Source organism: Eurytemora carolleeae, unplaced genomic scaffold (genome assembly GCF_000591075.1).
Source record: "Eurytemora carolleeae unplaced genomic scaffold, Eaff_2.0 scaffold1244, whole genome shotgun sequence".
In the NCBI taxonomy this organism is placed as follows: Eukaryota; Metazoa; Arthropoda; class Copepoda; order Calanoida; family Temoridae; genus Eurytemora; species Eurytemora carolleeae.
Genome location: NW_019397129.1, coordinates 273 through 25,631, shown reverse-complemented (window position 1 = coordinate 25,631; position 25,359 = coordinate 273). Strand labels below are relative to the sequence as shown.

Sequence of the window (25,359 nt, the reverse complement as noted above, 5' to 3'; positions counted from 1 at the left end):
GGGGGGGGGGGGGGGTCAAGAAATCGTTCTCCAGGAAATTACTCACATGAGCTCGAAGTACCAAATATAAAGGGGATGGGGAGGGATACAACAACAGTTCGTTTGGAAATTAACAACGATTTAAATAGAATTCTGAACGAGTCATGTCGCGTTCCCCTCATTTTGGTGTAAGTCATTATGTTCTATTTTCTGTAAGTTTCTCGTAAGAATGTAATTTGGGTCTGTCCTAGTGACATACCCCCCCTCATCATTCTGTCAATGTACATCACCAATAGTATTTTGCAACAGAACAGGCTAGGGGGCCGATTGTTGCGTTTAGGACAGGCTATTGGGAAGGGAACTCAGGCACAGATATAACTTTATCCTTATTATGCATGAATTAAGCACATGTAATTGTCCTACTTTGAACATGTGTAACATTTGAGCTCCATGTACAACATTGACATTTTTAATTTAAATTCAGAAAATGAAGATTCTTATTCTTTCAGATATTTCAACTTAAAAAAAAATTAAGATTACTGGTGTATTCTCTATGAGGGACAAGAATACTGAGAGTTTGATCGGATTCGGCGGCCAAACTCTCCCTAGAGAGGTTCTTCATCTTATCTTCAGCCATCTAGGTATTCTCAGAAATAATTCTTATTGACGTTCAGCAGAAAGTGTATATATAAGTAAATTAATTTGTAATATCTGTTAGTATGTCCGACCACTGGACTGATTTGCATCAACTGACCACTGGACTGATTTGCCTCAAATTTTGATTGGGGAACTCTAAAGAGTCATGGAATTGTTCTTAGCTTGGTTTTAAGATGTTAAGTTGAGTGGGTCGATTTTTTTCTCGTAAATTTAGTTTCCAGATAAAATCGACCAATTGCGGGTAAACGGTGGGAGTAACTATGAGTAACCTGGGCAACGCTGCGCTGGGTCCCGTAGCTAGTATTTAAAGAATAAAGTAGCTATCTATGTTTGTTTTTATGTCCGGTCATATTTCATGAACCCCTGGACCGATTTGCCTCAAATTTTGATTGTTGTTAGCTTTGTTTTAAGAGCTTAGTGGGACGACTTTTATAGAGAAACAGCTTATGTAGTAACTTATTACCAAATGCTTTCAAACGGCGGGCGTAACTATGAGTACCCTTGCCAACACTGAATTCCCAAGCGAGTAAACTATAAATACCATATCCAAGATACTGCTGAGCTGAAGACGGCCTGCCTGATCTCCAATCGTTTTTTGGATATCTGTACAAACATCATCAACACCAGGAGAAACAAATCCAATATGGATTCTAAAAAATTACAGGTATAGACTCCCCCCCCCCATTGCTTTATAATTTTTATAATGAAAAACGAGAAAAATCGAACAAGGATTCAAGAAAATGACAGGTAAATAACCTCCCCAATGCACAATTTTAAGGAAGGGTGCTGCAAACAAAATACATCATGTACGTATGAAATGTATAATATTTTAAATGTCCGATAAATGAAATGTTTTTAATGAAATACAAAAGCACTTTTTGTCCTAAATATTAGTTAAGAAAGGAACTGATAATAGCACCATTTTAATTATTAGGAAAGCAACTTATCTTTGTCCTTAATGTTGGAAAAGCAAATAATCTCTGTCCTAAATATCAGGAAAGTACCTAATCTTCCTAATATCAGGAAAGTAGCTAATCTTTGTCCTAATATTAGGAAAGCATCAATTTGTGTTGCAATTACTATATTATTGTTCTAATCTTAGAAAAGCTATCAATTATGTTAGTTTCCTAAATATTAGGAAATCAACTAATTGTATCATTGGAAAGTATCTAATTATACATATTATTTTACTAAATGTTATGAGAAAGTAACTAATTACATTATTTTCCTAAATATTAGAAGTAATCAATTATATTATTGAGTTACATGGGTCAGTGTTTGCAGTATTTAATAAGAAATTTAAAAGATCTCTTAGCCTTAACTGCATTCGAGTAGGTTCAAGGTGATTTAGGAGTACCCCCTAGGAAAGGAACACCCATGATACCAATGATGATCTCTCTCAAAAAGTTTTGATTAAGATTCCACAGTAAATCAGTTTGTGAGTTCCAATATATCTGCTCGTGAAGTAGGATAAGGTTGGAATTTAGGAGGTAGGCGGATGAGGATGGGGGTGTAAGAGTATTCCCACGTGGACAGATTTTTTAAAGAAGAAATAACCCGCTAAGCATGCTGTCCCATCGTTTTAAAACATGGGGAGTGTGTCTTATAATCAGCTGTGGAACAGGGCTCTTCCAGAAAGTAAGTAGAGTTGGTGTAGAGCCGGAATAGCATTAGACCTATTGGCTCCTAGTTAGATTTCCTTCTTTTTATTTTTCTTCTTTATTCTTGTAGATTCCTATTCTTTCTTTTAGATTCCTATTCTTTCTTGTAGATTCCTATTCTTTCCTGTAGATTCTTATTCTTTCTTGTAGATTCCTATTCTTTCTTGTAAATTCCTATTCTTTCTTTTAGATTCCTATTTCTTGACTTAGTACCCCGGCTGTAGATACTGTATCAGTAACATAGGAAGTTAATTAATCGTGCATGGGGTTCATGGCCGCTTGGCATTCCCTCCCTCCTATGTGTAAAGCCTTTCACAGCGCCCACATACAGAGCAGAGAGCAGTCTAGTAGTTCTGATCAGCATGCCGACTTAGGCACAATTGATTGTCCTAAATTTAAGGAAAGTAATTTATCATATTTTTTTCCTAAATTTAAGGAAAGCAAAGACGGTAGAAGCTCTTTGAAGTAAAGTAACTAATTACATTATTTTCATAAGTGTTAGGAAAGCAACTTATTGTATCATGGTATCAGGGAATTTTAAAATTATGTTCTCATTAAAATTTTAGGAAAGCAAATTAATAATATTACTGTTTTAAATATTAGGAAAGCAACTATTTGTATCATTGTTTTATTAGGAAAGTATCTAATCATATTTATTTTTCCTAAATATCAATAAAGGAAGTAATTACGTTAGTTTCCTAAATTAGGATTGCAACTACTCAGCTTAATGTTTTAATTGTTATTTTATTCCTAATATTAGGAAAGCAATTTGCCGGACTTAACAGAAATAATATCTCCTAACCTCGCTGTACCAGCAGCCCTCGCCACCACAATACCAGAGGTGAACAACATTTTATAGTTTTAAATCGTTGATTTTTTAAATATACTGGGTAATCTACAGAGGATGAGCCTTCAGAGACGATTGTACGAAAGTAATCAAGTCCGTTGTCTTGCATTCAGGATTCCTTTTATGCCAGAAATGTTTTTTTTTTCTGTTTGTAACTGTTTAGTAAACCATTAATATACTCAGTTTACTACAGAAACCATAAATCAAGATTTAAATCGTAATATTTTTAGAGTTTTGGGTCGTCATAACAGTCTCATCCCTGTATATAATTCTACTGGTTTTTATTCATTGTGTATTGTATACAAGAAATGAAAGATTGAATCACTGTGCATTGTTTTCTTTTCCTTCAATTTTTAATTTTCATTTCTTAAAATAATCGATTTAAATTTGTTATTGTTAATAAAATTTGTTCTAGTTTTGAACAACCGATTTAAATACTTTGAACGAAATATGAAAGGCAGAAAAGTAGAAATAACTTCATGTACAATGTATAAGTAATGTTTTTAATTTTGTTTCTTTAAGGACATTTGCCTCAGAAAACAATGCAGGACATTGTTAGAATTAAACACTTGAAAATCAACGATTTGTAACATTCATTTTCAAAAATTTTCAAAAATCATCACCCCGCCTCCCTGGGCATTTCTTAAGAGGACAGTCCCTTCAGTCCTTTCTTTCTTTCTAGGTTTTAACACTACAAACAGAAGGTGGATTTTCAATAACAGTTCCACAAAACGCTCAGATCGTTGTACCTGTCTTACCCGAGGTAAAAAAACTGTTGACAGGGGTAAAAACCTTCCCCTCCCCCCCCAAAAAAAACTTATCTTTGGAATTTTAGGTTTTCATCAAAGAATTTAAGATAATAATTTTTAAAAGGTTCTAAAATATCAGAAAGATAAAACTTTTTTTTAAAATTAAGTTTTCCTAATCCTTCCCTCACCCCCCCCCCCCCCCTTCAATAATAATTATTTTTGTTAAAAAATTTGTATTACACAGTAGTAACAAAATTAAGGTTTTAAATTTCTCTCATCTTTTATATTTGTGTTGTAGTGTCCACTCCTGATAAATCATATTTATTATAGTAGTGTATCCGCTTAATAATTCATATTATTGTAGTGGATCTCCCTGATAATTCATTTTATTGTAGTGGATCTCCCTGATAATTCATTTTATTGCAGTGTATCTCCCTGATAAACCATATTATTGGAGTGTATCCCCATGATAAACCATATCGGTGTATTGTATTCCCTTGATAAACCATATTATTTTAGTGTATCCTCCCATATTATTGTAGTGTATCTCCCTGATAAAGCTTAGTTATTAGTATAGTGTATCCCCCTAATTAACCATATTATTGTATTGTATCCCCCTGATAAACTATATTATTGTAGTGTATCCCCTGATAAACTATATTATTGTAGTGTATCCCCCTGAAAAGCCATATTATTGTAGTGTATCTCCCCCATATTATTGAAGTGGATCTCCCTGATAAACCTTATTAGTATAGTGTATCCCCCTAATAAACCATATTATTGTATTGTATCCCCCTGATAAATTATATTATTGTAATGTATCCCCCTGATAAGCCATATTATTGTAGTGTATCTCCCCCATACGCCATATTTTTGTAGTGTATCCCCCTGATAAATTATATTATTGTATTGTATCCCCCTGATAAACCATATTATTGTAGTGTATCCCCCTGATAGCTAAGGTTCCTGATGTTGTCTACACAGAACCCTCAGTATTAGGAGAACCCCAGGTTAGATCACTTTCTTGACATTCTCCTGAGAATCTGTACCTCCATTTAAACCGGTCCGGTACTGTTTAAACCGGTACGGCAATGTTTAAACCAGTACGGTACTGTTAAAATCAGTCCGGTACTGTTAAAATCAGTCCGGTACTGTTTAAACCGGTACGGTACTGTTTGAACCAGTACGGTACTGTTTGAACCAGTACGGTACTGTTTAAACCAGTACGGTACTGTTTAAACCAGTACGGTACTGTTTGAACCAGTACGGTACTGTTTAAACCAGTACGGTACTGTTTAAACCAGTACGGTACTGTTTAAACCATTACGGTATTGTTTAAACCAGTATGGTACTGTTTAAACCAGTATGGTATTGTTTAAACATGTATAGTACTGTTTAAACCGATACGGTACTGTTTAACCCAGTACGGTACTGTTTAAACCAGTACGGTATTGTTTAAACAAGTATAGTACTGTGTAAACCGGTACGGTACTATTTAAACCAGTACGGTACTGTTTAAACCAGTATGGTATTTTTAAACCTTTGTCTGAACAAAACGGAGATATTCTTGTTTTCCTCTCGAAAAAACGGATGAATACAGATAAAGGTTTAAATGGTACCGTTGTGAATCAGGCATGTAATTCATGAATTGGGCGTCACATTTTTCCCTCTATGTTTCCTTCTTTTTTCTTTCTTTCTTTCTTACATCGTAAAATATAACTTTATTTCTGATAAACACGCTTTATGACGGTCTTCACGTTGGAGGTCTCTTCAGATCTTATTAGATTCAAACAGGAGTGCAAAATTATTTTTAAGTTTTTTTTAAACGGAATATTCAGTAGTTTTATTTAAATCAAATCAAATCAAATCAAATATTTATTGCACGAAGATTAAAATTTATACAATATAAATATCACATAGAAAAGTATAATCCTCGTAAGGGAAAATTAATCTAGGGAGGCCAGGTTTTCATAATTTTCCCTATAGCTTAGTGACAGGGGGGGGGGCCTGGACGAAAGGACGAGTAGGTGTGGTGGCAGAAATTATAAATAAACCAATTTTATTAACTAAAATTGGGCGAAAGTAAAATAAAGAAGAAATCTTGCATTTTCATTTTTCTCTCGTTCTAGCTTTGTGAATTATTCTTTACCACATATCTTTGTTCATTTGTTTAATAACTCAATCTGTTTAATAGCTCAATCATTCAATCGAGCAATCATTTAATTAATTAATTAATTAAATTAAAATTGCAGGAGGTAAAGATTAGCCAAGTATTACCTGGTTATCCACCTTCATACGCCAGTGATTATATTCCAGAACAGGTATTCATTCATTCATGCATTCATCCTTTATCCATTCTTCCATCCCTCTCATTCATCCTTTCATCCATTCCCAATTTTTTATATTAGTTATTTTATTCCAATTTTTTTATCTTTTTTTTAAATTTTTTTATTTAGGCAACGTTTCTTTTATTCATTCTTTCCAACCTTAGCCTTTTTATTATGAGCAAGATTCTTGTGATTAAATTATTACTGAGAATAATTGACCATTTTTTAAATGAAATGTTGTATTTGGTATGTAACAACATTATTAAACCCTTTTCTTATTAGTTCATTTCGAAGCCAAAATAGCATTAATATACCTTTATTCAATCTCTTCAGGTATTTATTGAATTAACAACTCATTTGATAAGTTTAAGTTAAATCAACTTACAGATTTTTTTTGGTGGATTTTTTAAGTACTGATTAATAACTTAGTCCTTCTAATTCTCATTTGTAAGGCCCAACGTAATTTTTGGAGGGTTGCCATTTACTTTGAGATTTGACACTTATGTTTTTCTTGATGTCCATTTTCTTCTGGTTCGTGCATCTTCCATCATGTTCGGCTAATTTTGGAAAAAGAAAAAAAGTTTTTTGTGACGCCCTTGTAACTGCTGAGTAGCAAGTTCTAGAACAAAAAATATAGAATTATATTTTTCTTCAGATCAACAGTCACTCCTTCAACTCCTTCGTAAACACAATATCCTTCAATGTATCCCGGTATCCAACCCTCTCAGATGTTACAGACAGTAAATCTTATACACCGGTAAGTTATAGAATAACCAGGGGTAAAATGTATTATAATATACTTCTTGAAAATATTTACCCCTTATTTCTTGTCCTCTTCTACATATAAATATAAGTGCCCTCTAAGGCTAGTATCTTAACACAATTTTGTAACTTATTCATTACTTCAGCTAGGTAAGTACTTTCAAGAAAAATCTAAACTTTAATGGAAAATTTAGTTATTAAGAAGAAAATATTATTAAAAGTTAAAATGTAAGTTCAAGTCCAACTTAAAATTTTCTCAAAAAATTCCTTCAAATAAAGTTCCTTTGGATGGGGGCATTCTCGATAAAAAATTTAACATGTTTAGGGGCAATATTTGAAAACAGGGGTGTATATTTTCCTGAAATTTCCCCCCATAATTGAATTTTTTTAGTTTTTTTTTCGCTCAAGTGGGAAAATAAATGATGTTTAGGAAAAAGATAAACTTTTGAATAAAGTATGAAAAGGATGTAAAAAATTTGCCCCTTATCAAGTTCAATTTTACTTTTCCCCCCCAGATCTTCAAATATCATTTCCGGGGAGGGGGGTGTAATTTAAAAAAACATTCCTCTGGGGAAAAAAATTAGTATTTTAGTAGTAGTAAGTAGTATTTTTTTATTTTCAGAATTCTTCTAAGACCGAGAAAGGATCTGAACCTGTTAATCCTCCTCCACAAAAGGTAGAAAAAATGTGAATAATAAGATGAAGAAATTTTTATCTTTGATAAAAGAGCCGGGAACTCTGTGGTAGATAATCAATTCTCATAATCCTGAACGTTTGATCTCAATATCTACTTTGGGCACTTTAAATTTTAGAATCAATGCTTAATCTCTTCTTTATTTAAGCTCTCTTTCAACCTCTGACTGGGTACGATGTGGGATATCGAATTACTTCACTTTACTTTGATTATATTTCTCTGTCAATAACTTAATGAAAAACTCCATTGTTCAATTGTTCAACCTGAGAACGGAACTTAGTGTTGAGAATTACTAATTGTGAACCCTGAATCTCGATATCCTTGTAAACTTGAGGATAAATGCGTGATCCCTTAATTTAAGGTTTTCCTGCATAGCATAACCATCAAGGGATATCGAAGAGAAATGTAATAAATCCGTAGATCTGTGTATAAGATAAAATCAACTTTATCATCCCGAGATTCAGGGGTGACGGGTTAAAAAATCTATTATTTTCACATAAACCATTAGTTTCCACAAAAAATTCAGTCCATATTCGGTCCAGCCGTTTTGCCGGCTATTGGGAACATATATACGAATGTCTTGTTTAGCCCGGATGGAATTCAGATTGCGTTTTGATGCTTTGCATCATTAGGGCGGTTTGGGGGTTCCATATTGGGTTTCTATTCTGATCTTAGAATTATTATTATTATTATTATTATTATTAAATGTTTAGTTTGATTATGTACCGGCGGAATTTTTTTCTGGACCAGGCAGTAACTTTCAAACAGGTAATCAGCATTATCTTTTTACAGGGATAAATCTATCTACTTTTCTTGTCTGTTTGTATCCAATAAACGTCAAAATTGTGGAATCGATCGGACCCAAATTTTGAGCGGGACTTCACATGACCCCAGGGAAGGTTTATGGACCAATTTAATTTCAAAAATTACTCTCTTAACAATTTCGACTTTTTGGGGCCGTATTTTGACAGTCAGGTATTTGACTTAGTTTGATCTTTTGCTTTGATATTTTTCATGTCTTTTAAAGAATAATTATAAACTTGGAGACCATGTCATGTACTGTTAAAAAAATGCCGTAAAAAAACAGAAGAAGCAGATATAAGTCTTGAAACAAAATTTTCGTTCAATTTTAGACATGTGAATGCACTTGATTTCAACAATTTCTTCAGAATTGATTTGCTCAAAAGGTGGCGTTTTCTGAAAATTGAGATTATAACTCATTACACTGCATATAAATTTATTCCTAAGAAAAAGTTTAGGTGTTTTGACTTGAAACCTGATGGTCCATTTTCTGCAGTGTGTTTGGTTTACATTTTTACCTTAAATTCTTAGCACTGTGAAATTCACCAATAATTCTTAACAAATTAAACAATAAACAATCCTTCTATTAGTAGTTTTTATACTGTTTTACCTATATTGATTAAGCTTTTGGGTAGTTTTAGCATTGAATGTGGAACATGAAACGATTTATTTAGAGTATCAAAATAAATAAAATTGAAATTGTTCGTGTTTTAGCTGGTGTTCGACAGGCCCAGAGTATATCCAAAGTCCCTCCCACAGTGCTGGGGAGTGGACGTATCCTCACCCAGATGACCACCCTTCCGACCTGCACACTTATGTAAGCTGAGGCTGAGTTTAAAGAATTTGAACCGTGCCGCTGAACCGCAATAACCGGTTCCTACTGAGCGCCGGCTCAAATCTCGAAACACTTGTTAGCATTTCCAGCTGAACCAACTATGTTTGAACCGCGTCTAAAATTCTTTAAATTCGGCTTCTGAGGAATTATGTTTTCAAGAACTAACTCGGGAAATGCCTTCAAAGCTTATTGTAAAAAGATCTCCCCCTGAATTATGGGGGACATTTAAAAATAAGACTGTAACTTTAATTCTTCATTTTTACCCCCAAAAAATGTGCGGATGTGGATGCGACCAGCTGAAAAATGCTTTTCTGGATCAGGACCCAGCTCAAATCAGAACAAATAAATAAAACCGGTTCTAATTCTAAACAATGTGAATGATTATTATCTGTTTTATTTATAACTGTTCTGTTTAGTGAACCCACCGTAGAGTGTTCATCTGTAGCTGAAGATGTTAACTCAAGAAAAGAGGATGATTCAAAGAAAAATGGTGACTCAGAAAAGAGCGTGAACGATGAAAAAAAGATTAAAAACATTTCAGATGTTCTAGAATGATCATACTACAAAATAAAACAAACCCAAGATTGAAATAATGAAGCATTAATATGGTCGGGAACTGTCCTTTTAGATGTATTCTATCGTAAATCGATTAAAAGGACTAAAGCCGTTATTTCTATTTACACTTTCAATGAAATATAACTTGCCCAATTTACAATAGTTCCTTTTAAATCTCTCCATCATTCCTCTGACAACTTGGTTTAAGTTTTTCCATTCATGTAACAATTGAAAAGAAGGGTCCATTGAAATAACGGTGTTATTCCCTAGAAAAAAAACTATGAATCATAATCTTTTTTAAATTCATAAATAAATAATATCGCAATAGTACACAAAGGGTGAAACAGTTGATTTTTTTTATTACAGGGGAAGAGAATTCCAACTCGTGCGTATGTTCCAAACCTGACGCTAGGTTCGGGCACAAATATTATGATTAACGATTTTAGTAACTCTCCCTGTGCCGAGTGCGAATATCAATTAAATTAACCATTTCCAACATATTATTAAGCACGACCATAACTCAAACTAACACAAGTTTTATACAAACCCATACCTTTTTAAAAACAATTCAATGTTTTTCATTTCCGCACAGTCACGAATCTTGGACGCGTTTTGGAATATAAACCAACTTAATAACAATCCATAATTTGAGAATATTCAACAACTAAGAACATAACGCACTTTCATAGTTTACCGAATAGCATATATCACTGAAAATATTTTTTATCTTATAAATTATTCTAAAATTTGTTTCAACATTAATTTAAAGGGTGATTTCAAGTTTCGTCTACTTTTGATATTAAATTTCAGGCATTTTTCTGTTTAATAGTAAGAACAATGAAATATTGAAATTAGAAACGTTCAATATTTTAACTCGTTATATTTTAAAATATCCAAACAGAATATATTTTTTACTTTTTTTTATTGTTTCATAATTTAAATTTACTGTATACAAAAATATGTTTTGTTACAGAATGTGTAAATGCTTGTAAGTATCATTGATTTAAATCTGTGAAATGTCTCAAGATCGCGACATGTTCCAAAACGTGTTTTGTGTCCAAACTTCCTTCAGAAATCAATAATCATTAACAATTGAAATTTCTTTTAGGTTTTAATATTTAAAATTTTGTTTTAAAAATGTAGCCTTAACTATTCTAAATTGAAGTATGCACACGGTTTATCATTCTCGGCTTAATAAATAAATATAAACTGTTAAAAAAGATAACTTTGCACAGTTGACCCAAACCTAACACTCTGTGCCAGGTCAAGGCCAAATCACGGTTAGGAACTTTGATTCCCTGTACTATAAAAAGAGAAAAGTATATTTTTCTCATCATACTCATAACTTGGAATTATTTTACTGTTTCTCCAATAAAGAAAAACGTTCAATGTTCATATTTAGATAATTACATTTTTTGTATCAATGTTTTATGAAATACAAGAAATACAGTTCCTAATATCGACCCTAACCTGATGTTCTTGAGAGTCTCACAATAATTGTAATGAAAAAATAATTAATATGAGCAGGTCGCCAATTTGCGAAACTTCTGAATTGGCTAATTACCGTTGTGTTATATTTTCATTTTAAATATATGTATTCAAATGAATGTTTTATTTCTAAGCTGATTTTCGCAACTTAATTATGAAAATTTCGCAATTTTATGGTTGCAGCAATTTTTCAGAGATAGGTACTTTGTTTTTTAACATGTAAGACTTGTGAGAAATAAGTTTCTAAACTTTAAATTATTTCAGAGATAATGAAAGATCCAAGTCTAATTGAAGGTAATGATAGATTTAATTAATAAATGTAATTTGCGTTACATTTTTCATTAAAATTTTCTTAATCATTCGATCAAAAACAAATTAATTTTTCATTTATTGATAACCCCTTCCCCCTTGATTTGTAGCAATGATTTTTCCTGTTCCCTGGAATATAGCGATCAGAACTTGTGTATTTTTAATCCTTACATAAAGCATTTCCATTATTTTATGAATCGACCAACTTCTTTTGAAGATCTGATCTGAACAATGATCCATTAATAACTACTGTCGGACAACTGGAGAAGGGTCGACTCGGATTGTTTGAATAACGAGTTTCTGATCAATTCTGACCTTTTGTTTAATGTTAATTGTTTACTTAAAAATAAGTTTAATATGCATGTAATATATTATTTCCATATTTTAGTGAACACTTTGAAGCCAAATTTTCATGCAAAAAATATAATTCGATTAAAGTTTACAATAAACTACTCGTTGTTCAAGTTTAATTATAATTGACGACGTTGTTCTGCAATTTCCTAGACTGTAGTCATGTTGTGTGTCTGTACCAAAAGAGTGTGTGTAAGGTTTACCGTACTGGTCTGCAAAGCAGTGCAACTGGCTTTCTCATGCCAGACCAGCGCCATTTCCTTTCCCTTTATTCCTATTCCCTGATTCTGACTTTTCAATAGGTGTTTATCGTTCCAAAGTTCTATTCTCGGAGCTGGGAACTTTTTTTTTTGGATACACAATACACATAATTCCGAACACTCAAACTCGATATCCACTGCAGGCTACTTTGATTTAATGATTTATGCTCGATCTTTTCGTTTTCGTTATTCCTGATGGCTACGATTTCAACTGGATAATGTATACCATGTAAATAATGAACAAAGCTGTAGATTATCAAAAGATCGATATCAAGCATTTATTTCAATATCCACAATACCAGAGTTCCTACCTCAGATCAGATTACATTCGTCCGATTCTTTTTTAAAACTTTAGGGAGGAAAATTTATCAGTTTGTCTGATTAAAGAGCTTTGCAAAATTTGTTCAATATTAGGAAATTTATGATTGTCCAAATTTTGGAAAGAACTTTTATGAGGTTTGTAACTAGCATATGGGTAAAATAGATTAGTTTCGGGGTTGGAAAAGAAGTATAATCCTGAAATCAACCAAAATTATTTCTAAACAATATTTACCCCTTACATGATTTTAGGCGTAGATAGCGGAGGCTCCGAGTCTGAGGATATCAAAGTCGAGGATGAAGAAATCGCATTAGGTAGCAAATATTCTTAGTCATTTGATTGATCGAATCATTTCTTTTTATTAAAAATTAAAAATGATTTCAATCATGATGATTTTTTTTTACAGTGCTTTGGATCCGGGTCCGTTGGATCCGCAACATTTTGGATTCATGGAACCGGATCTGGATCCTGGGGGGAGTGAAATGTTGAACAACTCTTTATTTCTGAACAGCTTATCAAGTTCATTAAAATAAGCGAGAAAAGGAAGAAAATATTTGAAAATTCTGCTTTTGTTTAAAAAGATCCAGCTAGGATTCGCATCAAAATGAAATGAATCCTAAGCACTGTTTTTTTTTAAAAAAAAAGAGTGTCTGGCTAGGTATGATAGTCGAACTGAGCGTGCAGTATTAAAAATAAAAAATCTGGATTTTGACTTTCTATTATTGGTACATATAGAAGTTCATTAACTTACTGTTTAAAAATCACGAGGCTGGAGAAATCTGGATGGTTGTCACAAAATTCGATTTTTAAAAATGATTTGGTAAACGGAGGAAAATGTAACGATAATTCTGCAAGAACGAGTTTTCGATCTTATGTAGCTATTATATAACGTAAAAATGTTTTATGGTATCAAATGAATCTGCTGTTTTGTTTCTTAACACTGCACTCTTAGTTCAACTACCAACCCCACTCAGACCCAACCCGTCACTTCCTTTAAGGCTATATTCCATGCTTAGTTCAACCCTTGTAAGATTGACTTGTAAATGATTGATTAGACGATTGATTTATTAATTTGATGATTCTTCAATTATATTAGATGATGTGGCTGCGTCTTCATCTGGATCTATTAAGCCCTTACACTACAGGAAATAACTCAGATTGTTTTTGATGAAATTTCACGCTCAATCAACCAAAAAAAAATATTTTCTTTTATTTAGCTTTGCCGCTAAATTGCTACAAATCAGAATAATTTCAAATTCGAAAATTTTAATAACTATCTAGAGAAGATTTTAGCCATACATCTGTTGGACTTTTGTGTCTTTTTGTGTCTAATGTAGGAAGTGAAGAAAATGAAATAAACGTGAAAAGAAATGTATGTAAAGTTTGGGGAATCCAGCAAACGTAAAAATAAATCCGAGGATTATCAATTTATCAGTGAACCACTCAGATTTAAGAATAAGAAACTTAAACCAGTATTAATGAAGTAAGTATATCTTATTGCCTTATGCCTTCTTAGACCAGAAGATCCTAACTAGGAAATTGTTGAATTTATTTTATTTTGGTATGAAAATATTGTCCAATAGATGTTGTTAATGTTTTAATTATTCTCAGAACTTCTTTATCTGAAGACAAGCTGGACAGTTTAATAGAAAATGTAGCTGATATCGAGGTAATAAACTTTAATAAGAGGAGAACTTAAAGGGACCGTTCACTTATTTGGGTAAACTAAACAGCCTATTCGCTCTTGATTGGTAATAGATTTACTTTCCAAAGACAACTGTGGCCGGAGAAAAAGCTGATTTTTCGTTCAGAATTTGAGCGGAAAGGGATGGTCCCTCTCAATAGACACTATTTGAAGTTTTTTTTTCGTAACAGCAGCCCAATAACATTTAAATTTATTATATTTTAATGTCATTATGTGTTCGTTATTATGTACTAAGATATGAAAACTTTTGATATTTGAGTTAGCAAGAAATTTACGTTTTTCGTATAAAAAGACGACAATCAATTAATCATTACTCGTGTTTTGGTTCATAGATTTTGTAGATTTTGTTCCCGTATGTACACAACAACACAGGCAATACACAATTTTGAATGCAATAAAATAGTGCTATTTTAGAAATAAAAAGTAAAAAAAAAAATAATGACTTTTACAATTAACGATTAGATACTATAGTTTAATTTTATATTCGAAATTTATTTTGATCCACAACACACTGAAAAAAACATCAATTAGTGTCTATAGAGAGGGACTGTCTCTTTCAGCTCAATTTCTGAACGAAAAATCAGCTTTTTCTCCGGCCACAGTTGTCTTTGAAAAGTAAAACTATTACCAATCGAGAGCAAATAGGCTGTTAAGTTTACCCTGAAATTACCCAAATAAGTGATAGGTCCCTTTAAGAGGGTTTATCTTATCTAAAAATCGGAAAAGAGACAAAATTTAAAAGAATAACTGGTGCGACTGTGTGACCCATACATTTTTTTTATTTTTTGCCCTTTGAAAATTTTAGTTAGGACTCAATTAGGTCTTAATCCTCATCTTCAAAATCTTTTATTTATTTGAACTCGTTATATCACTAGTTTCTGAATCTGTTTAACGCATCTTAGAATTCGACCATGACTTCTGTTTTCCCAAAGGGTCCCAGCCCCCCCCTCCCCCATATTCTCCTAGTCTCCTGTATCTAGTTTGTTAAGAATGATTTTTTCTAGAAGAAGTTTGCTGATATTAATAGATGGTTAACGGAAAAGACTGACCAGGGTTGCATTAGGTAAATTCTAATATTCAAACTGGAGTTAATATTTAAATAAAAAGTATTCTATTGATTTACTCATATTTTAAATGTTTTCAGACAAACAGTAAAATTTCCTCCTGAATGTAAAATGTTATGCATGGGGAAAGGTCTATGGTATGACTTTATGCAAGATTTCAGTTGGGGTTTATTTATATTTTTATTCGCCTCATTTCTCATGCCCACCACTTGAGAAAATACATGGGCGATAGCCTGCATAATTTAGTCCTTGCAAGATTAAGTTTTTGGCGGCTTTGTCACAAGGGCAATGCCATATTGGAGGAAAAATTGTATGAAGTTTTTTATTTATTAATATATATTCTGTTGCTAGACTCTTTATGTAAGATTACAAGTTGTTTATGATTTTTGTAAAACAGAAGTCTGTACTGTGAAGTGTGTACTGTTCTAAATCGTATTTATATCCATGTTGCCTATGGCCGGCCAAACGGCTGGACCGATTGGGCTGAATTTTCTTGTGGAGACTCAGGCTAAATAAAATTCGAATTTTTTTTTCTACGGGCACGCCGGGCCCTTCAGCTAGTGTTAATTATAAGAAGAGCGCGTAAAAGTAGGAATACCATTATTTTTTGTTTTGTTTTAGATCAACAGAAGGTAAAGGAAAGACCACTACATCCTTTAAATGTTGTGTATGCTCTAGTGAAAAGGTAATAGTCGGCTTTATAATTTACTTAAAGGGACTGTAGACGTAATTTCAACTGACTCTGCATTTCAAAAGTACTTCAAACCAAGATGTGCACGCTTTTACGCAATAATCAAGCAGTGTTTTGCCAATTACTCCTTTTAAGCTTAACTAGAAACAAGTTGGTTGCATTTAAAAAAAATTTGCCTAGGGCCTCAAAAAGTATAAGTAAGTTGGTGGGGTAAAGTCCAAGTCCAAGCCGAGGATTTCAAAAATATTTTATGACTAACAGAGTTGTCAATATCTGAATGAAAATGGTATGACCGAATTATAAAATTATGACTACTGCGTTACATTAGATGCTATCTTTAGCTTGAACTGACTAGACTAGAGACATGGTTGAACTACGTTACAGTAGATGTTATCTTTAGCTTGAACTGACTAGACTAGAGACATGGTTGAACTACGTTACAGTAGATGTTATCTTTAGCTTGAAATGACTAGACTATAGAAGTGGTTAAACTACGTCTGCATTGTTCAGTTTCTTCTCGCTATTCATTAAATCAAGAATGTTAGAATTAAAAAAATTGAAATTTAAAGTAATATGAATTTAACCCGTGTATTGTTAAACATTTTACATTTGAGAAATAGTTTTCAAATTCTATAATATTTTCTCCTTTTTTTTGTCACCTAAAAGAAATCTTTTTTTCTTCTATTTGTTTCAATATTTCTAATAAATTAGTACTTTTACTTTAACAAAATAAAGTAAAATAAGAATGATGATATTACTAAGCAAAATAACTGTCCAATGTGAGTGTTGATACTATAGATAGAATATTAATATTTAGAAATTTCCCTTCGCATCGGAGCTCAAGAAGCATTTAGTTTACTGTCATCTGATGTGCAAGAAAGGGTATGTTAATTGTTAATTAGACATTAGGGACATTATTAGCCTTAATGTAAATTTATACTGGGCTTTTGTATTTTCATTAAGTCTATTTATTCTCATATACCCTTATTCTAGAAAACACCTTCCCCTCTCCCATTTTTTGAAAGAATTGATAGGTTTCAGAGCTTTTGGAGTATGACGATTGATTTATTAATTTGATGATTCTTCAATTATATTAGATGATGTGGCTGCGTCTTCTTCTCATCATTAGGGCGGTTTGGGGGTTCCATATTGGGTTTCTATTCTGATCTTAGAATTATTATTATTATTATTATTATTATTAAATGTTTAGTTTGANTTTGCAATCTGAATATGTATATATTTCAAGTTTACAATCTGAATATGTATATACTTTAAGTTAGCAATCTGAATATGTATGTATATATTTCAAGTTTGCAATCTGAATATGTATATATTCCAAGTTTGCAATCCCTTTTTTTAAATTTTTTCCCCTCAATTCAGTCTATGAAGAATGAAGATGAGTCAGTTAATAGTTATTGGTAAATATTTGTACCGAAAGGTCCAAATATTAACAAATCTAAACACTGCATACTTTTTATTAAAATGGGGGGGGGAGGGGGTTCAGAGGTCAAAATATCAAATTAATGAAAATGGGCCATGTTTGGTATTAAATCAAAGGTTTATGGTGTTCTGATGGTCAGAAGATCAAATCATAAAAGCAAGAAAATGGGTCATGTTATGTATTAAATCATTGTTTTTAGGTTTTGATAACCCATTATGATTTGATTATGATTTTATAAATCTGCTAACTATAAAGGTTTCAGATTCCTTTCATTTAACAGATTTTATCAATTATTCTATTGATTTAATATTGACCTCCGGAGGTCTTTGATATTTAGAAATTTAACAACCTTTATAATCATCTAAGGTCAAAAATAGGTCTTTTTGTGATACCAGATCACCAAAAACTTTTGATTTGATACCTCACATAACCCATTTAAATGATTTAATATTTTGATCTCCGGATGTCGTTAATACCTTGAGGTCAGTGACCTTTAGAATCATTATTGAATCATTATTTAAAGGTGGTCAAGCTGGAGGTCAGGTTTATGTGTTTCTGTTAGTGCATGCATGACTTATGTTTTTGTTAAAAGTATGAAAACACGTTTAATCAAATTAAAATTAAAATGCGCAATTTTTTTTTATGGAGGTCTAAATGAAGGTCAATGACCTTCGTTATCCGTGTAGATGACCTAAATTGAGGCTGCATGCAAATAATAAGAATAAACTTTCTGCACACATGCTAACATATCCTTTTTTAAAGAGATTTTTTAGTCCCAAGGACATGTCAGGTTGTTACGATCAAATTCGGAATTTTTCTATTGCAAAAGTTTGGTGTTGTATGGATTTATATTGATCTACCAGGGGTTGTAATCTTGCAGCACATTCATCCATCCACGCTTCATTCATACTGAGAAGAGAGTTGAGAAGAGAGAAGATTCCAGCTGTCTAAGGGCTTCTTAGGCCTGAGAATAATAGTGTTGTATTTGAAAGGATACCCCCAAAGGGGGTAACAATACTCTAGTAGTCTTCAAGTCACACACCAATAAAAGAACAAAGTAGTTGAACATCTATATTAAAAAGAAACAAAATGAAGGAATAAATAACTAAAGTCAAGAGACACAGATTTGGCACTCAGTGATGGGTTACTCCTTCGGCCGGATACTCCTTGGCTGGATACTCCTTGGCTAGATACTCCTTGGCTAGATACCTTCAACATGGTATCTCCTCAGGCAACATATCCCCTCAGGCAACATATCTCTTCTGGCACCATCTTTGTTCTGGTAACAAATCTCCTTCAGCATGTTGTTTTCCCACAGCTCCAATCCGTCCAAGCAGTTTCTATTCCTTTAGACTGACTGCTTCTTACCACTGTGGGGAGTTGGCGAATGTCTTCATCCTCTCCTTGTGAGAGCTAGCGCACAACTGGCTTCTTTCTCTTTCCCTCTCTGTGTTCTGAACCCAGATCCCGCCAATTCTTAATCCTGGGGCCAGCTGGCTGGTCAACCCCTGTAGGGGGCAACACTAGATAAGGCGGCTGGAGCAGGGGGAGAAAGGGGGGGGCTAGGTTTGGGTTGATTTGTCCTGAAGAATTTTCCATGCTCAATACCCATCCTCAGCAGGGAGGGGGGGGTTGGGGATGGTTACAATAGAATGCAGGAATTCTTCTGATATACTGGAATAAGACCCAGGTGCCATACAGACAGGAAACATCACACTCATTGCTCCCAATCCTTTTTAAGGATGGGGGGATTTTTGGTAATGTCAATTTGGTAATGACAATTTGGTAATGACAATTTGGTAATGACAATTTGGTAAGGTGACAATTTGGTAAGCTCACAAAAGTGACAATTTGGTAATGACAAATTGGTAACAACAAAAAAGTGACAATTTGGTAACGTCATAAAAGTGACAATTTGGTAAACGAAATAAAAGTGACATTATGTAAAATTGATTAATTTTTAGTTTTATATTCAATTAAAGATAATTGATTATAGGAATCTTTTATTTCTGCACAAAAGAAATGCGCCAAAAATAATTGTAAAATTCGCAATATTTTCTAAAAACCACGTTTCAACCTGCACTTGTGTCATATACTGCAAAAAGAGGAGACTTGGATCATGAATTACTTTTTCATCACCCCTAGAGGGGTGGCAAAATGTTACAAGATTCAGAAGGATTTAAATACTACAACAAGAACGGACTTTATGTATGTCCATGTTAGGAAGTTATTAATGTTACTTTTTATATGTAGTGCTTGGCCCCTAGCCCATCCTAGCCGCAGCGCTCGGCCCAGAAATTGTCTTAACCTAACCTAACCCAAAATAATGTAAGAAACAGCACATTACTTAAAATTTAATAGCCTGCAGTGCTCGGCCCCATAGCCCACCATAGCCGCAGCTCTCCACCCATAAATTGTCTTAACCTAACCTAACCTAACCAAAAATATTGAGAGAGACAGCACATTATTTAACATTTAATAGGCCGCAGCACTCGGCCCCCTAGCCCATCCTAGCCGTAGCGCTCGGCCCAGAAATTGTCTTAACCTAACCTAACCCAAAATAATGAGAGAAACAGCACACAATTAAACTTTTAATAGGCTGCAGCGCTCAGCCCCCTAGCCCATCCTAGCCGCAGCGCTCGGCCCGGAAATTGTCTTAACCTAACCTAACCCTAAATAATGTGAGAAACAGCTAATTATTAAACATTAAATTGAATTAAATTTTATTTTTATCAACAAATTTGTCACTTTTTTGTAGTTACCAAAATGTTATTACCAAATTGTCACTTTTTTGTAGTTACCATATTGTCACTTTTATGACGTTACCAATTTGTCACTTTTATGACTTTACCACTTAGTCATTACCAAATTGTCACTTTTTTGTAGTTACCAATTTGTCATTACCAAATTGTCACTTTTGTGAGCTTACCAAATTGTCATTACCAAATTGTCGTTACCAAATTGTCACCTTACCAAATTGACATTACCAAATTGACCTTACCAAATTGCCATTACCAAATTGTCATTACCAAATTGTCATTACCAAATTGACATTACCAAAAATCCGCCCGTCCTTCTTAAGCCCGTATTGGATACCCTCAGGTACCTAAAGCTGGCAACCATAGACTCTCCCTGCTTGTCCATCTTTCCTCTTCTCATCATCATTCACTTGGATCAATCCACTTAAAGCTTCTTTCTTGTTGTGTAGAAAGAATGTACCCTTTCGGCGCGAGAGTTGTTGACAGCCGCCTCTCTGTCCTCCTACAACCATCAGGTGGTGATAACTGCTTAACCAGATGTCGGCTTCAGATGTTTTTGAAACCATAGGTTTGTGTGGAGTACTGGAATCGAACCCGTAAACACCAGTCTGGATACCAATCCAGTTACTGGCTGTAGACAACTGTGCTTAACTTCAGTGATCTAACGAGAACTGGTGTCATACACTCACCACCCCATAAAGATATCCTGTTATGTATCTATTAGGTAGATTGTCTACTGTCTTGTTCCCTGGGAGTGTCCTATTCAGGCTTTGGTAGGGCATACCCCTGGACTTTGTGTTTGAGAGCGCTCATCCTATGGCGGTTTGGGTTCTCCAACTTAGTTGACTTTCAGATCTTTTTCCTGATAATCCTGATCATACCGAAGATAACTTAGAACTTAGTTTAATTTTGCAGGGAAAGTATTGGTAAGACGTATCAATGCCCTGATTGCTTCAAGCTTTATGCTACTTGGCCCAACATGAATGCTCACTACAGGTATTTACTGTCTTACAGAACACTTAATGTTAAGACAAACTTCTGAACAACATTCTTCTAAAGAACAATTTCATAAAATGTTCGAACCAATAAGGTTTTCTTATCTATTCAAGGGAACGCACTATAGGTGATAACAGATTTTGTCTTATATACCTCATTGAATTGTTGTTATTCTAGAGTTTGTTCTTCAAAAGATTGTCAAATCCAGTCTACATTATATACATTATATAATATTGATGACAATTTTAGCTTTTTACTTACTTTGTACGAAACAATAATAACGAATATGTTTTAGCAGTTCTTTTGTTTCAATAATTTTTACTTTTTATCATTATTAAAAATGTTTTTTTTTTATTTTGAACCCAACTTTTAGTACTTTCTTTCAATGCAAATTAAATATTCAACGATTTTGGTTTTTTGTTATTATTTAATCTCTTTCTTTAATAGTAGTTTATGAATTATTATATGAATTGATTTTTGCTTCTAGAGAGAAACATAGTCCTGGTAGCTGTGAACACTCTTGTGATTTCTGTGGTAAACGATTTAACAGACAGGATCATTTTCAACTACACATTCAGTCCCACACTAAGGTATCGTTCAACTATGGTCAATTCTGAGACATTTTTATATATTTAACAAGAGAACATTTTTTATATATTTAACAAGAGAACATTTTTTATATATTTAACAAGAGAACATTTTTTATATATTTAACATTATATATTTAACAAGAGAACATTTTTTATATATTTAACAAGAGAACATTTTTTATATATTTAACAAGAGAACATTTTTTATATATTTAACAAGAAAACATTTTTTATATATTTAACAAGAAAACATTTTTAACTTTTACAGTAAAGTTTGGGGTTACACATTGGTTTCTTTTTCAGATCTTATATTGTTACTTGTTTTGGTTTAACAACAATTTTATTATTTAGTAATGTAGAGTAAGTAACACCCCGTTAATAAAATATCTTGTCTGTAAAAAAGAAACATATAAAAAGAATATTTTTTTGGTAAATTAGTTAAATGATGGTTAAGTAAAAAATGTATGTATGTAAATCTGTATTTTCTGTCCCCTTAATCAATATTGAGTGGAGTTTTGTGAACCCTGTCTGAATATTTAGGATAAATCCTGTCAGTGTTCTACCTGTGGGTTAAAGATTAGTAGACCTTCAGGCCTCTCCAGGCACTATTCTATCAAACACCCGTCCCCATTGTCTGTAAGTATCATTCAAAATTAGGAATAGAATGAACTCAATTTATTGGTTTAAATTGTCCAATGTAAAGGAATCATAGCATCAGTTAACTTTAGATTGCTGAAATGGCGTTCCAAGTTCACGGTTATTAAGGCCTGAAAAAAATTTGATAAATTATTTTAAATTATTTTATCCCCCCCCTCCCCCCTCAAAATTATATTAGGGTATTTTGGTAATTTTTAAGTCAAAATCCTGCCAAAAGCCCTTGAAGACAAAATTTTGACTGAAAGTGGCGCCACAGGATTTTTTTTTAAATCCAATAAATCTAATAAAGGGACTACAGTTGTCCCCCTCTATAGTTGTGGCCTAACATTTTTCAGGGGAATGTGCCCCCAATTTCCCAAGGAGGAGGACGGCCCCCTAATTTTCCCCTGCCCCCTTTATGTCTCGGAGCGTGAGAAATGTTGTAGATAATAATATTGTGTTTAAGGATGAATGTAAGGGAAGGTCTCAACAAATCTGTAGATTCTGCCAAGAAAAATTTAAGACAATTGCTCATCGAGAGGTCAGTAAAGAACGCTAATCATTAAAAGTCTTTTTTTCAGGCCCTTTAATATTTCTGAACAGATTTGAAGAAAAAAGCTTGCTTCAAGAAGTTTTTTTCTCATTCCAGATCCATGGATCTGGACATTTTTCAGATCCGGATCCGGATCCGTATCCAGGAAGCAAACATATTGCGGATCTTACGGATCTGAATCCTAAGCACTGCTAAAACTATTGTATGATATGATCTTGTTTTTCTATTGTATCATTAAGATATTAGATATTAGAATACATGTTGTATAATTTGTATATTTGTATAGCTGTCATAATTTGAATGTGTTTAGGATCATATTATCAATTGTCATGGAGCCCAGCTTTACTGGGTTAAAGAAGAAAAATCAAGGAAGCAGAGGGATGTTCAGAAAATTCTCAGTCTGGAAACTTCTAAAGAAATAGAGGCATACCCACTTAAGCAAGTCCTAAAGGTATGTTATAAAGTGCATTCTGTCTAAATACAACATTAGGTCAGTGTTGCTTCCATTAGCAAATGAAATTGGAAATACAAGCCTACCGTCTCAAGCATGCTTTAAAGATAATTTGTTTTTAGATACTGGCTAATCATTGATCTGAAGTAAAAATTTGGGAAAAGAAATCTGATCTTTTAGTAGAATTTAGGAGATACATTAAGCTTTAGCTGGGTATATATTTTCTTGGAAAATGAGCTCCCCTCCCCCTTAGGAAACTTTTTTTGCATTAGATCTATGTTATGTTATTTTGAAGGGTTTATCTACTGAATTGGGGTAAATTAATGAAAAAAGAAACTGTAAATAATTAGTATCATAAAGGATTAGACCATAATTGCCTCGTTTTATTAATTTTTTCATTATTTTCCCCAGAGCTTGAAATTATTATATACTCCGGGATTCTGTTGAAATATTATGAAGTAGCGTAATGCAAAAACAGTTCTTTGCATCATACTCACCCCACCCCCCCCTGAGGAAATGATTTTTAATGATATAAGGGATGAAAAATTGAACATCAACATGCAAGTTTTTTATTCCTTTTTAAACTTTTTTCCCAAAAATTCTTTTACTATTTCCTAAAAATCTTGAATTTTCCCCATAAAAACATACTTTACTTTTCTGGGGAAAACATTATTTTCAAAACTGGGGGGGGGGAGAAAATATACATTACACCCCTAGCAAAGAACTGATTAATCATAATAATAACTCTTAACACTGTCCAGGAACTGAAAAGTAAGTATACTTGTGCTGAATGTGGGGTGCAATATGCTTTTCCTGAAAATCTACAGAAACACGCCAGGACTCAACATCAGGTCCAGATCAAATATATGAATATAATACTTGGCTTGTCTGTTTGTCCGTTTCATAATAAATGTCAAAACAGCTAAACCAATCACATTTCTTGTCTCAACTTACATGACCCTATTGAAGGTACAATGTACATAGACCGTCATAGTTGGAACATTTAGTCCGTACAAAAATGTCGACATTTATTATTTTTTGAATAAGCTAAAAAGCAAATTCCGCGAAAATTTGAGAACGAATAAAAATGGCGAATTCTAGAGAAAGAACTAAAGCTAAAATAGCTAATAGAAAAGGAAGCACGAAGCGCCTTAAAAGCCTAGTTTTTTTTAGATTTTACTCAATCTTTGCCATTTATTTCATTTAAATCAAGTAGAGGCAAGAAATCTTATCAATAAATTTTAAGAGTTGAGATCTGTTTTTTGTTTGATGGAGGAAGAGATATGACATAAAATCTTTTCGCGTACAGTTCATATGAAAGTTTAAATAAAATAATTTAGATGATTGAGAAACGACAGTACACGTGTAATTATTGTGATGAGGTATTTGGATTCTTCTACGTTAAACAGGTAAATAGTCTAAAGTTATAAATTTTAACATAGTAATTAATTATTTTACATTTTTCACCGACAACAGTTTAAAATAAAAAAATTTAATAAAACTTTCTCTAGCTTTTAGCACTTTTGCGAAGGGGGGGGGGAAATTGGGTTTAGAAGGGGGGGGGGGGTACATAGTGGGGCTAGCCCCATGTCGAATTTTTTTTATAGAAGCACTGTTTTCCCGATTTTAGTAAAAAACAGCCTTTTTAAATGGTTGAACGGTTGGATCTGTGCTCAAAAATATATATCAAGCCATGGCTTGTTCAAGTGTTTAAAAAAGATATACTTCCAACAGCTTTAAAATGAACGACATGAGTAAATTCATTAAACGTTTGCGCGAAGCGCTAAAAAATCTCTTCTTCTAGGGTCTTTTTATGTATTTCTTAGTGTTTGTTAGTCCCTGGCTCAGTCATATTCACTATGCATGTAAAGTTCCGATT

General features: G+C 33.1%; 2 protein-coding genes across 2 annotated transcripts; both read left to right on the top strand.

The window, feature by feature from the left end:
- Window positions 1-470: 470 nt before the first annotated feature.
- Window positions 471-9,968, top strand: LOC111712172 (uncharacterized). Its single transcript, XM_023486717.1, has 11 exons — window positions 471-620; window positions 1,188-1,300; window positions 3,058-3,138; window positions 3,827-3,907; window positions 4,835-4,903; window positions 6,146-6,214; window positions 6,876-6,977; window positions 7,605-7,658; window positions 8,390-8,444; window positions 9,192-9,294; window positions 9,729-9,968. Exons 1-11 carry the CDS (start codon window positions 533-535, stop codon window positions 9,865-9,867), a joined length of 954 nt encoding a protein of 317 aa, XP_023342485.1. The 5' UTR covers window positions 471-532; the 3' UTR covers window positions 9,868-9,968.
- Window positions 9,969-10,884: 916 nt separating this feature from the next.
- On the top strand, window positions 10,885-24,889 carry LOC111712171 (zinc finger protein 121; the record flags this gene model as incomplete). The annotated part of the gene is given in 16 exon segments (XM_023486715.1): window positions 10,885-11,555; window positions 11,620-11,649; window positions 12,846-12,908; window positions 13,691-13,739; window positions 14,030-14,077; window positions 14,206-14,263; window positions 15,304-15,362; window positions 15,985-16,048; window positions 16,872-16,936; window positions 21,170-21,250; window positions 21,738-21,840; window positions 22,381-22,476; window positions 22,943-23,017; window positions 23,340-23,480; window positions 24,242-24,331; window positions 24,821-24,889. Coding segments are annotated over 16 exon segments (1,137 nt in total), but the record flags the coding sequence as incomplete, so codon positions are not given.
- Window positions 24,890-25,359: the final 470 nt, after the last annotated feature.

Coding starts and splice junctions, on each gene's coding strand:
- LOC111712172 (XM_023486717.1), top strand. CDS start 533: ATGAGGGACAAGAATACTGAGAGTTTGATCGGATTCGGCGGCCAAACT. Junction 3,139..3,826: donor TCGCCACCACAATACCAGAG/GTGAACAACATT, acceptor CTTTCTTTCTAG/GTTTTAACACTACAAACAGA. Junction 6,215..6,875: donor GTGATTATATTCCAGAACAG/GTATTCATTCAT, acceptor ATTTTTCTTCAG/ATCAACAGTCACTCCTTCAA.